Here is a 10,830-nt window from a genome sequence, read left to right as displayed (position 1 = left end):
TCTCGGCCGCCCCTGCGCCCCAGCTGCGCTCCGCCTCGGGCGACCGGTGGGCGTGGGGACGTCGTGACGTCCCCGGCCTGACCGCGGCCCCCGTATAAGAAGCCGCGCGCGCTCGCCCTCGCACCAGTGGCGGCGACGACATGGAGCTGCTCCGCACCATCGCGGTACCGCCGGCGGGCGCCAAGGGCGGCGAGCAGCCGGGCCGGGCGGGCGGGGACCCGAAGCGCCGGCGGCCGTCCCCCGCCGAGGACCCGCCGCCCCGGGCGCTGGAGCCGCCGGCCGTCCCGCAGCCCCGCCACCACGCGGGCGCCGAGGTGTCCCGGGTCGTCTTGGACCCCACGACGGGGAGGCGCTTCTGTTTCGGCCGGGTGCTGGGCAAGGGGATGGCGCCGCCGGGGCTCCCGCGGGGAAGGAGCTTGGGGAGCACCCTAACCCCGCTTTTCTTGCTGATTTTTGCTGGATTTTAGATCGGCCCGCCGCCCACCGCTCCGCCAGCTCAGTTCCGTCTCGGCTTTGTTTCCTTGCAGGGCGGCTTCGCCAAATGTTACGAGATGACGGATTTGACCAACAACAAAGTCTACGCGGCCAAGATCATCCCGCACAGCCGGGTGGCCAAGCCCCACCAGCGGGAGAAGGTGCGTGCGGTGGGGGCGCTCGGCGGGGCCGCGGGTGGGAGCCGCCTGCCGCGGCCGGCGGGGCTGAGCCTGTGCCTCCCGCAGATCGACAAAGAGATCGAGCTGCACCGGCTCCTGCACCACAAGCACGTCGTCCAGTTCCACCACCACTTCGAGGACCAGGAGAACATCTACATCCTGCTCGAGTACTGCAGCCGGCGGGTGCGTGCGGGGCGGGTGCGTGCGCGCGCGGGGCGGGGTGCGCGCGCGCCCTGGGCGCCGCGGGCGCTGGGGTCCGTGTGGGGGTGAGGGAACCCCACATCCTGAAGCTGACGTCCCCGCCTGACAGCGCCTCCTTTCCCCTCCCCCCAGTCCATGGCTCACATCCTGAAAGCAAGGAAGGTGCTGACGGAGCCCGAAGTCCGATACTACCTCCGGCAGATCGTGTCGGGGCTGAAGTACCTTCACGAGCAGGAAATCCTGCACCGGGATCTCAAACTCGGTGAGTCCTTCCCTGGGACACGGACTTGCTGGAGGGGCCCGTCTTCTCTCGCTCCCTGACACATGCACGCCCCCCCCTCTCCCCCCCCCCCGCCCCCGGATCCAGCCTTCAGTCTTGTGGTGAATGGGGGGCTTGAATAGTCAGCAGCTGGCCGCTTGCCCCCAAAGCGTGTGTGTGCACTTGGTTCGAGGGCCTTCAAAGGACTCAGGCGCGTGCTGTTTGTCACCCAGGGAACTTTTTTATTAACGAGGCCATGGAGCTGAAAGTCGGGGACTTCGGTTTGGCAGCCAGGCTGGAGCCCTTGGAGCACCGAAGGAGGTGAGAGCCAGAAAGACCCCTCCCCCTGGGGTCTGTGCAGATCAGACACCCCGTTATTTCCCAGTTGACTGGCAGAGAAGGTCAGTGGATGCTCAGTGTAAAAACCACCACAGTGTGAACTTGGGTCCACGTGGGGCCAGGGCCAGCGCCCTATGTCTGCACGTTGATCATGAAATAAACCTGTCCTCAGTTTGCCTGCTGTGAGTAAAAGGCCTGGTCCCAGTTAGTTAAAACACCTAGTCCATGTGGGCGGAGGAAACTGCATGCCTTAAAAAAAAATACCAAGAATCACTTGGTCAGATGCCAGTTGTTCAAATGCCAAAACCAAAAGTCAAATGTTTCCAAATAGAAACTCCACACAGTGCTTTCAAGGTTTTATCGAGGGAGCCAAATTCAAACAATGGAACAGTCCCTAATGAGCTCTTCCTATTTTGTCTTTGCAGAACAATATGTGGTACCCCGAACTATCTCTCCCCCGAAGTCCTCAACAAGCAAGGGCACGGCTGCGAGTCGGACATCTGGGCGCTTGGCTGTGTAATGTAAGTAACTGCACCTCAATGACCAGAAGCAGATGTGGGGTTAGGTTTTGCTGTTTGAGAAGCGTGGCTGTGTGACCGTTCCTGAAGACGAGCTTCCTTTCCCAGGTATACCATGCTACTAGGAAGGCCCCCGTTCGAAACCACGAATCTGAAGGAAACGTACAGGTGCATCCGAGAAGCCAGGTACACCATGCCGTCCTCCTTGCTGGCCCCTGCGAAGCACTTGATAGCGAGCATGTTGTCCAAAAACCCCGAGGACCGGCCCCGCTTGGATGACATCGTTCGCCATGAGTTCTTTGTGCAGGTGGGTGTGTCTCCTGGGTCTCTGGGTGACATGCTGTGGATACCCGTCGCCAGCGGGTTACTGACAGCCGTTCTCACGCCCCACAGGGCTTCACTCCCGACAGGCTCTCCTCCAGCTGCTGCCACACGGTCCCCGATTTCCACCTGTCCAGCCCCGCAAAGAATTTCTTTAGGAAAGCCGCTGCTGCTCTTTTTGGTGGCAAAAAAGACAAAGCAAGATACATTGACACACACAGTAAGTTTGAAGACCTCTCACTGTTCTGAATCAATTGTTATGTTTAAGTTGGATCCGTTAGTTCAAAGAGGCTTTGGCAGTGGCGTAGCGTAGCCAGTATGTTTGTACGCTCTTGCACTTCGTATGGCACAATAAATCCGCACTGCAAAACGGGGTTGGTGGCTTTCTGTGGGCAGGCAGTGAAGTGTGCTTCTTGCATAATTGAAGCTAATGGCAGCGATGAAAATGCTGTTTTTGCCCTGGATGCTCAGAGCTCGTTATTAATGCAAAGCGAGGAAGTATGCTAGCTCTGTTCCTACCTGGTGAGGATAGAGTAACGCTCAAAATCCTTGTCCTTGATTTGCAGATAGAGCATCTAAAGAAGATGAAGACATTTACAAGCTCAGGCACGATTTGAAAAAGGCTTCAATAACGCAGCAGCCCAGCAAACACAGGACAGACGAGGTATGCTGGAAGAGACCAAAGTAGATCCTGATGCTTTATATCACTTCACTCTGTTCACTGTCGCTTGCTCTGGGATTGTCCTAGTTCGGGCATGTCAGTGTGTGTATTTTCTTCCATCCTTTACCCTTTGAGAGGAAAGATTTCTGTCTTTCAGTTGAACAATGCATGCAATGGAGCTGCTGCAGTAGCTCTTACCTGGCCGTGTCCACTGCTCTTACCTCCATGTCCACTGCTCTTACCTGGCTGTGTCCACTGCTCTTACCTGGCCGTGTCCACTGCTCTTACCTCCATGTCCACTGCTCTTACCTGGCTGTGTCCACTGCTCTTACCTGGCCGTGTCCACTGCTCTTACCTCCATGTCCACTGCTCTTACCTCCATGTCCACTGCTCTTACCTGCTGTGTCCACTACTTTGAGAAGCTTTCCCAGCAGTGGCCAGGATCTCCTCTGAACCTGGACTTCTCAGGCCTAAGTGACTTTCAGGTGCTGGACTCATTGTGTGGTTCTCTTCCAGGAGCTCCCTCCGCCTCCCGCCACAGTGGCCGGGTCGGGAACGGCTGTGGTGGAAAACAGGCAGCAGGTTGGGGACGTGATTCGGATGATCGTCCGAGGGACCCTTGGCAGCTGCAGCAGCAGCAGTGAATGTAAGTGATGCCAACGCTTCCGGCCGTGAAACGTCGGTGCCGGGCTCAGCACTGGGTAACAGGCCCTTCCCCTGCACTAACTAACGTGCCATTGAAGGAGCAGGCGGAGGGCCTGGGAGCAGTCTGGGCGGAGTTCTGAGTTCCCTGTCCTTAGGAGAATCAGTGAAGGGAAACATGGCATCTGCCGGAGCCGAGCGGCTTTGTTAATTATTCCATCACTTTCTCGACTTCCCAGGCCTGGAGGACAGCACCATGGGGAGTGTGGCGGACACGGTGGCCAGAGTCCTCCGCGGGTGCCTGGAGAACATGCCGGAGGCCGACTGCATTCCCAGGGAGCAGCTGAGCACCTCCTTCCAGTGGGTCACCAAGTGGGTCGACTACTCCAACAAGTACGGCTTCGGGTACCAGCTCTCCGACCACACGGTGGGCGTCCTCTTCAACAACGGCGCCCACATGAGCCTCCTTCCAGACAAGAGGTGAGTGGCACGCGCCGTCCTGCGCACCCGGCCTCGCGCTGAGACTCGGAAACAGTGACTGACGCGTCTGTCCTCCCCGCCCACAGGACCGTCCACTACTACGCGGAGCTCGGCCAGTGCTCTGTCTTCACAGCGACAGCCGCCCCTGAGCAGTTCATCAGCCAAGTGACGGTGCTGAAGTACTTCTCCCACTACATGGAGGAGAACCTGATGGACGTAGGTGCTGGGCTCAGAGCAGATGCTGGGAGGGGGGTCCGGCCGGGGCGGCTGCATGGCCTCGGGGCTGTGGGGGGCAGCTGGGGGGGAGGCAGGCCACCGGAAATCTGCTTCCTTTGGAGAGGCACTTGCCTCCAGAGGAACGGAGTGCTCGCTGCAGTCTCTGCAGTCCCCTCTCTGCCAATCTCTTCAGGGTGGAGACCTGCCCAGCGTGACTGACACCCGGAGGCCTCGACTCTACCTCCTTCAGTGGCTCAAGTCCGACAAGGCCTTAATGATGCTCTTCAATGATGGCACCTTCCAGGTGAGCAGCCCTAGGGAAGGGCCGGGGGAGGTCCTGCAGAGTTACTTGCACTTGCCGTCTAGTCCAGGACCCGACGTTCCCCATTCATGTTCAGAGACCTAATCATGTCTTCGTTTCCTCTCCAAGGTGAATTTCTACCACGACCACACGAAGGTCATCATCTGCAGCCAGGACGAGGAGTACCTGCTCACCTACATCAACGAGGACCGGCTCTCCACCACCTTCCGGCTGACCACGCTGCTGGTGTCGGGCTGCGCGCCGGAGCTGAAGCAGCGGATGGAGTACGCGCTGAACATGCTCCTGCAGAGATGCAACTAGCGGACTGGGACGGGGGCCCGCAGCTCCTCCCAGGGAGCCATGCGGCACGGAAGGTTCCGCACGTTGTGAGGCGGGCAGCGGAGGTACGAAGGCCGTCCTTCTGGCTGCCGGACTGTCTGAGGATGCCGCTCTTGACCGGGACAGTCCGAGTGGGAACCCGAGTGCAGGGACCTGTTTTAAAAGGTTTTCCGGACAATTTCAGAGAAAGGTGCAGAGGACGGGCTGTGACCTCCTTCCCGAAGGGGAGGAGCCGCGTGGAGAGGCTGTGACGGGGCAGCGTTGAGCTGCTTAACTGTGAACTAAGGCCATCGACAATGTTTTTGGTTACTTTTTAAGACACTTGTGGCTGGAAAAGTGCATTCCTTGTTAATAAACTTTTTATTTATTACAGCCAAAGAGCAGTATTTATTATCAGATTTTTTTTTTATGTTGACCATTTTAAACTGTTGGCAATAAAGCTCATGGAAAAGCAGCAACACTTGTCCAGTGGTCTGTCTGTCATGGTGCGTCGCTGGGCGCAGCCTTCTTCGGTCTGGACTCGGCATTGCATGGGGCATAGACGCGCACTGGAGAGTTAGATCTTGGCTTTTCTACTAGGTTCAGGCAGGCAGGTAGATCTCGCTTGACGAGAGTGTAACAAAAATACTGCTCTCATTGCAAATACAGGCCTCCTACTAACTCCACAACCAGTTTCTCTCCGGAGGGTTCAGCTCGGAGCTGAAGCTGCTGGGATCTGTGTAAACAGACTCTGTTATTAGTGTCAGGAGGTTCAGGAAGTTTATCTTAATATGGACAAAATGCTATGCTGTGTGTGCCCGCACCTCCAAGTGCATTACTCACCCGAACCTGCCCCAACGCCTCCCGCGCCACCGGCAGGACCAGCGCCCTCTCCATGGGGGAAGGGCTTCCTACATGGTCGTTCTGTTTGCCTTCTGGTGCGCGGTGGCGAGGATGGCCTGGGAACCAGCTCTGCTTTCAAACGATCAAGTCATCCCAGAGCAGACCAAGCTTCTCTTCAGTGGGACCTGCCCTGGGACAGGCACGGAAAGCTGCCCGGCCTGTTCCCTGAACCTGCAGTGACCCATCCGAGAGGCAATGCCTTGTGCTGGGTGGTGACCTGCTGTGAGGAAGGTGCTGTCCTGAGAAGTCGGCATCTCTCACATCCGGGCGAGGGCCGCGCTGGGATCCTGCACTGAGGTGGGATCGTCCACGTCTCTTAAAATTATCACCAACTGCTCCTGACGTGTTTTATTACTAAACGTCAGATCTGGAGAATTTGCCTTGGATATTCCTCAGGTCCTAGTGGGCTGGAATGCTCCGGCTGTGCATACAATGTGAGTCTTTGTTAAATGGCTTAGAGTAATAGCTGAAAAAAAAATTACACTAATCGCTGGGTGTGCAAAAGTAGAATCTATTCTAGGCAGAGAAGGAAAAAGCAGGAGCTGGCAAATGGTAGAACATGTTCTTTCGCTTTGAGTTGCACAGTGTCAGGCTATATATTCTTTGCAGCTTGAAAACATGTGCTTGTCCATCGTGTGTGCGGAGGGTCCCTGGGTTGGAGGTGTGGAGTAAACCCACACCCCTCCCTGCCCGCAAGGAAGTCCCGGCGAGTGGAGGAGACAGTGCATTTACTTATTAGCCTGATACATGCCGTGATGTGATGATCCAGGTATGCGCTGGGTGTTCTGGGAACCAGCCGAGACTAGGAACCATGAGGAAGGAGCCCCAGGCGTGGGTGGGCGCAGAGACTAAATTCCAGAGGAGGAAGTTCTTGTTCGTTGGGCTTTGAAGATGAGTGGGGTTAGGAGAGGAATGCGCAGGGAAGGGTTCTCAGAGTGGGAATATGGGCACGGTGCCCGAGGACGAGCCCTCACAGTGCCAGTGGGTGTGTCGCCCGGCAGGTAGAGGCTGGAAGGAGCAGACGGCAGGCCTTCTGCGTGCCGCCCGGGCTTGTGGGCTGCACCGAAGGTTATGCTGGTCACAAGGTTTTGAGGAGGAAAGGGACCTTGTATTTCAGTTTTAGGGAATTCATTCTGGGGCAAATGCACGGGAAGAAGGTGGAGAAAGAAACCGAACTGCACAGCGCTTAGCGCTCTGATCCAGGTGAGAAGGGAGCGAATGGCAAGGAGGATGTGGAGGTGCCCCCTGGCTCATGGCAGCGTCCTGGAGCTGGGTACCAGGCCTAGCGGAAGGCGGGGATACTGAGGGAACAGCGATGACAGTAGGTTGGGGAGGGATTTGGAAAGAGGACTTGCAGAGCCTCGGCTGATTGACCAAAGCCTGAGGAAGAGGGTGGGGCTCAGGATGATCGGCTGGAGCAGTCCCTGGGGGGAGGGGTGTTGTGTGGGGCTGGGGACGGAAATAAATGAGGAATACAGAAGGAAGAGCCGAGTCAGGAAAGGATGGTGCGTTCAGGACGTGCTGAGTCAGACCTGTGTGAAGATGCCCAAATTGGTCCAGAGAACAGTTGAATATACACGTCTATGTCTTGAGAGAGCAAGATTGGGGAGTAGCCAGGCTTGGGCAACATCATAGGAGGGCAAGAGAGCACAGAGGATGGGTCCCTGTCACCCAGCCACATTCCTACGGTGCTGAGGGCAGCCACAGAGGACACAGCAAAGCCGTGGAAGTGGGGGAAGGAGGCTAAAACATCCCCAAGACATTCTACTCCTCCAGACCAAGGGAGCCTGCAGTCCGTGAAAACACCAACCTGACAGCTGCGCTTCACGAGCCCCTTCGGCCTCGGGAATGTCTCTCAGCCGCCTCCAGTCCTGGAAGCAGATGGGCGGAGGGAAAAGGCGGTATCGGAAGGCGCCCTGACTTCCACGCGTCCTCACGAAATGAAAGGGAAGGTGAAGTCGACATGAAGGCTCGGGCACTGCAGAGCCAGGTGGGGAGTGGCCAGCAGACTCTTGGCTGGAGTCCATTGTCCAATAATTGTCATCATTGACCCACTGGGAGCTTTCAGGCAAAAGTGAGCATTTCCAACTTCTTTTGAAAAATGTCAAGATCAGGCAAAATTGAGTTTGCATTTCTGCGTAAGGCTGGTCAGCTGGAGCCGAGAAGCACCCGCCCCTGAGGGAGGGACAAGCCCTCCCCAGGGTCCTCACCTGATTGCTTTTCTCACCTGACCCCTCCCCTCACCTGGCCGCTCCCCTCACCTGGTCCTTCCCCTCACCTGGCCCCTCTGGACCTGTGAACGAAGCCTCTCTTAGAACCAGGTGAGACTGAGGAAACCTATCTTCAAATTCTGATTACAAAAGCTGGTTTCATGTCTATAAATTTCTTGTTATTCAAAAGAATAACAAAGGAGAAATGACAATGTAGGTTTTCTCTATTTTAATATTGTCTTTATTAATAATTCCCTGTCCATTACCTCTTTGTTTCATATTTTGGATGAATTGGGGGAAAGTGTGGGTTGGATGTTGAAGGTCAGGTGAGCTGAAGGGAAGTGAAGCAGTAAGTCCTGACACAGACAGATGAAGACCTACCAAGCCTTCAGAGCCGTGGGTTTCACCAGAACGTGCTGGACTTCTGTTCACCAGGATTTCTACCTGACCAGCAGAAGGTGGTGAAGGTCATCTCACATAATTCATGAGGAAATTCAGGGTGAAGGTGAATTTGGAGGTTTTGTAGAAGAGGAACAAGAGATCATTCCTCATCTGACTTGCACGCTGGTTCAGATATAAATCTTGTTAGCAGTTACCATAACGGTTATGGTAACCCATCCCCGCTCCCTTCTGTCGACCTGCTGCTAGACCCGGTTGTTGACTCAGAGACGCCTGAGCTGTGGGCTGGCGGCTGATTGTTCGCTCCCTCCCACCTGGGTAGAGGGGGAGGCAGGGCATTGAGGTGGACCCTGCAGCAGCGGCCCCTGCCCACCTGGGCTTGACCTTGGGTCTCCTGTTTCCATCCGCTGCCCTGCAGGCCTGCAGCTCTGCCACAGGGATTAGGACTAAACTCTGAGGAATGTTCTCCTTTGGGATCAGTCACAGGGAAGGGCAAGTGACTAAACTGGCCCAAGATCAGCACCAGGCTTTTTGGTTTTATCTAAATAATACACTCTGAGTTGAAGCAGTTAAATGTTCCTCCAAATACAACGTTTGTACCTGAAAAATAGAATAACCTCTGACATTTGTGCAATCTGACATATTGCTCTCAGGTTCACCCCTTCCTCAACAAATGTTCGCCTTGCTTTGCTCAAGTTAAAACGATATACTGGACGGTACAGAACTGGTGTTTAACACAATAATTTAAAAACTGCATTAGAAAACATCATTGCAAGTAGACTTTGATAACTGCATTCAGAAATAGCAATGAAAACATGATTGTTCATCTGAACCTAAGAATGTAAGTTAATACATTTCCAAAGTCCTAATGTGTGAAAAAACCATAGTTTACCTCAAAGGAAACATGCAAGTCAAAACTTACGGCAAAAACAAAGTTCCCCAAATAAGAAACATTTGTGGCTGAAACAAAAAGTAAAAAATTATGGAAATAGATGATGTGGCAGAAAAAGCTTAGACTTCTCACCAGGCCTCAGGCTGGATGCAGCCGGGCCAGTGCTGCTGGCTGATCCTGAGCAGCCACCCCGGTTCCGATGTCGCGCCGCTGCGAAGCAATGATCACGATAAAAACTGTGTTAGAATCTATTAGGTCGATCAGTGTCATGCTGCCAATATCTGACCATTTTTGACCTAGAACAAAAGCTATTTCTGGTCATTCAGAAGAGGAGAAATGACCATGTACGTTTTTTCCCCTTGTTGAACCTTGTCTGTATTAATATTTCCCTTGCCCATTGCCTCTGGTGTCACATGGACCTCAGCGGTTAGCTATACCCCACATGACCTTGTATCGTCGTCATTCAGTAAAAGGCACAACTTAACAACGTAACCGTTCTCAGCACTTTTCATGCGCAGTCGCCATGTCGTCATGCTCCTGGGAACCACGTCCAGGGGCTCCAAGTGGGCGCAGTTTTCTTTCTATGACTGACAGCCGTGCAGGCAGGTCACGCAAACCTTCCCCACGCGTTGCGTTTGCCTTTGAGACTTTCTTTTACGTCCCCTCACCCCCATTCAGAACATATTCCCCACTGTTTTCTAAGGAACAAAATGCCTTTGATGTCAAAATATCCCCTGTGAGACATAGCCATTGAATTTGCAACGTCCTCTGAGAAGAATACATCTCACTGATTTTTTAAAAATATTAAAATACTCTGTGGACTGTGGTAATGCTCTAATGGAGATAAGAGCTTAAATATATCCACACCATTTTATTGGGGGGGGGATCAATATTAGCTTAAATGCCAATACTAAGTCTACCCAGATGTCACAATTATTTTTCCAGGAAAGGAAGTAATAAAATAATATTCTCCTCAGTTCCTAGATACACCAAAGAATTCCTCCTTGCCCTTGGTGCATTGTGACTTACGGGTGCGTTTAGAACTGCAGTCGCACTAGTATCATGGGCTCCGCTAAGAATCAAGTGTAAGAATGCTCTTCGTGTGGGGCACGTGCCGCTCGTTGGCTTTCGTGAGGTAGATGATGCACTGAACCTACCATGTAGCGAGTTTTTCAGGAGGGTTTGCCAGATCCCACGTGGCCTTCCTTGTAGCATCTGTGGTGCAAGAGGGACATGTCAGGGTACCTGCAGCTGTCCTTCTACTTTAATGGGGAGAAGGATAAAAAAGGAAGATTAGGAGTCATCATTTTAAAGAAACTTTTATTACAAGCATTTAAAAATTTCCAATAATTAATAGTCAAGAGAAAGTTTTTTAAAATCTCTGGGCTAAATCAATATTTTTGTTTAAACCTGAAAGTTCGTGATTTAAAAAATGCGGCGACTACAGGGCACATCACAATAGTCCACACTCTTGTGAAGAGGGGACTCGGCTCCTTTCCTTCCACTCTGTCAGCTCA

At 53.8% G+C, this 10,830-nt stretch overlaps 1 protein-coding gene and 1 long non-coding RNA gene across 3 annotated transcripts; one reads left to right on the top strand and one right to left on the bottom strand.

Annotated features, from left to right (window-relative positions):
* The first annotated feature begins 136 nt into the window (after positions 1 to 136).
* On the top strand, positions 137 to 5,384 carry PLK2 (polo like kinase 2). Of its 2 annotated transcripts, none has more exons than XM_014448773.2 (14): positions 137 to 380; positions 528 to 635; positions 720 to 836; positions 987 to 1,116; positions 1,347 to 1,434; positions 1,878 to 1,973; positions 2,079 to 2,277; positions 2,364 to 2,511; positions 2,858 to 2,955; positions 3,469 to 3,598; positions 3,834 to 4,074; positions 4,161 to 4,290; positions 4,484 to 4,594; positions 4,721 to 5,384. In XM_014448773.2, the coding sequence occupies exons 1-14, from the start codon at positions 141 to 143 to the stop codon at positions 4,910 to 4,912; spliced, it is 2,028 nt and encodes a 675-aa protein (XP_014304259.1). In that variant the 5' UTR covers positions 137 to 140; the 3' UTR covers positions 4,913 to 5,384. The 2 variants fall into 2 exon arrangements, with proteins under 2 accessions (XP_014304259.1, XP_023603353.1); XM_023747585.1 differs by having other exon boundaries at positions 4,451 to 4,594.
* LOC111824098 lies at positions 3,118 to 3,343 on the bottom strand. Its single transcript, XR_002827202.1, has 3 exons — positions 3,329 to 3,343; positions 3,218 to 3,261; positions 3,118 to 3,150 (listed from the first exon to the last, which is right to left on the bottom strand). It is a non-coding gene; the product is annotated as an uncharacterized LOC111824098 (long non-coding RNA).
* Positions 5,385 to 10,830: the final 5,446 nt, after the last annotated feature.

Source organism: Myotis lucifugus, unplaced genomic scaffold (genome assembly GCF_000147115.1).
Source record: "Myotis lucifugus unplaced genomic scaffold, Myoluc2.0 scaffold_919, whole genome shotgun sequence".
Lineage (NCBI taxonomy): Eukaryota > Metazoa > Chordata > Mammalia > Chiroptera > Vespertilionidae > Myotis > Myotis lucifugus.
The sequence above is the reverse complement of the archived record's forward strand: the minus strand, read 5'-3'. Positions and strand labels throughout refer to the sequence as shown.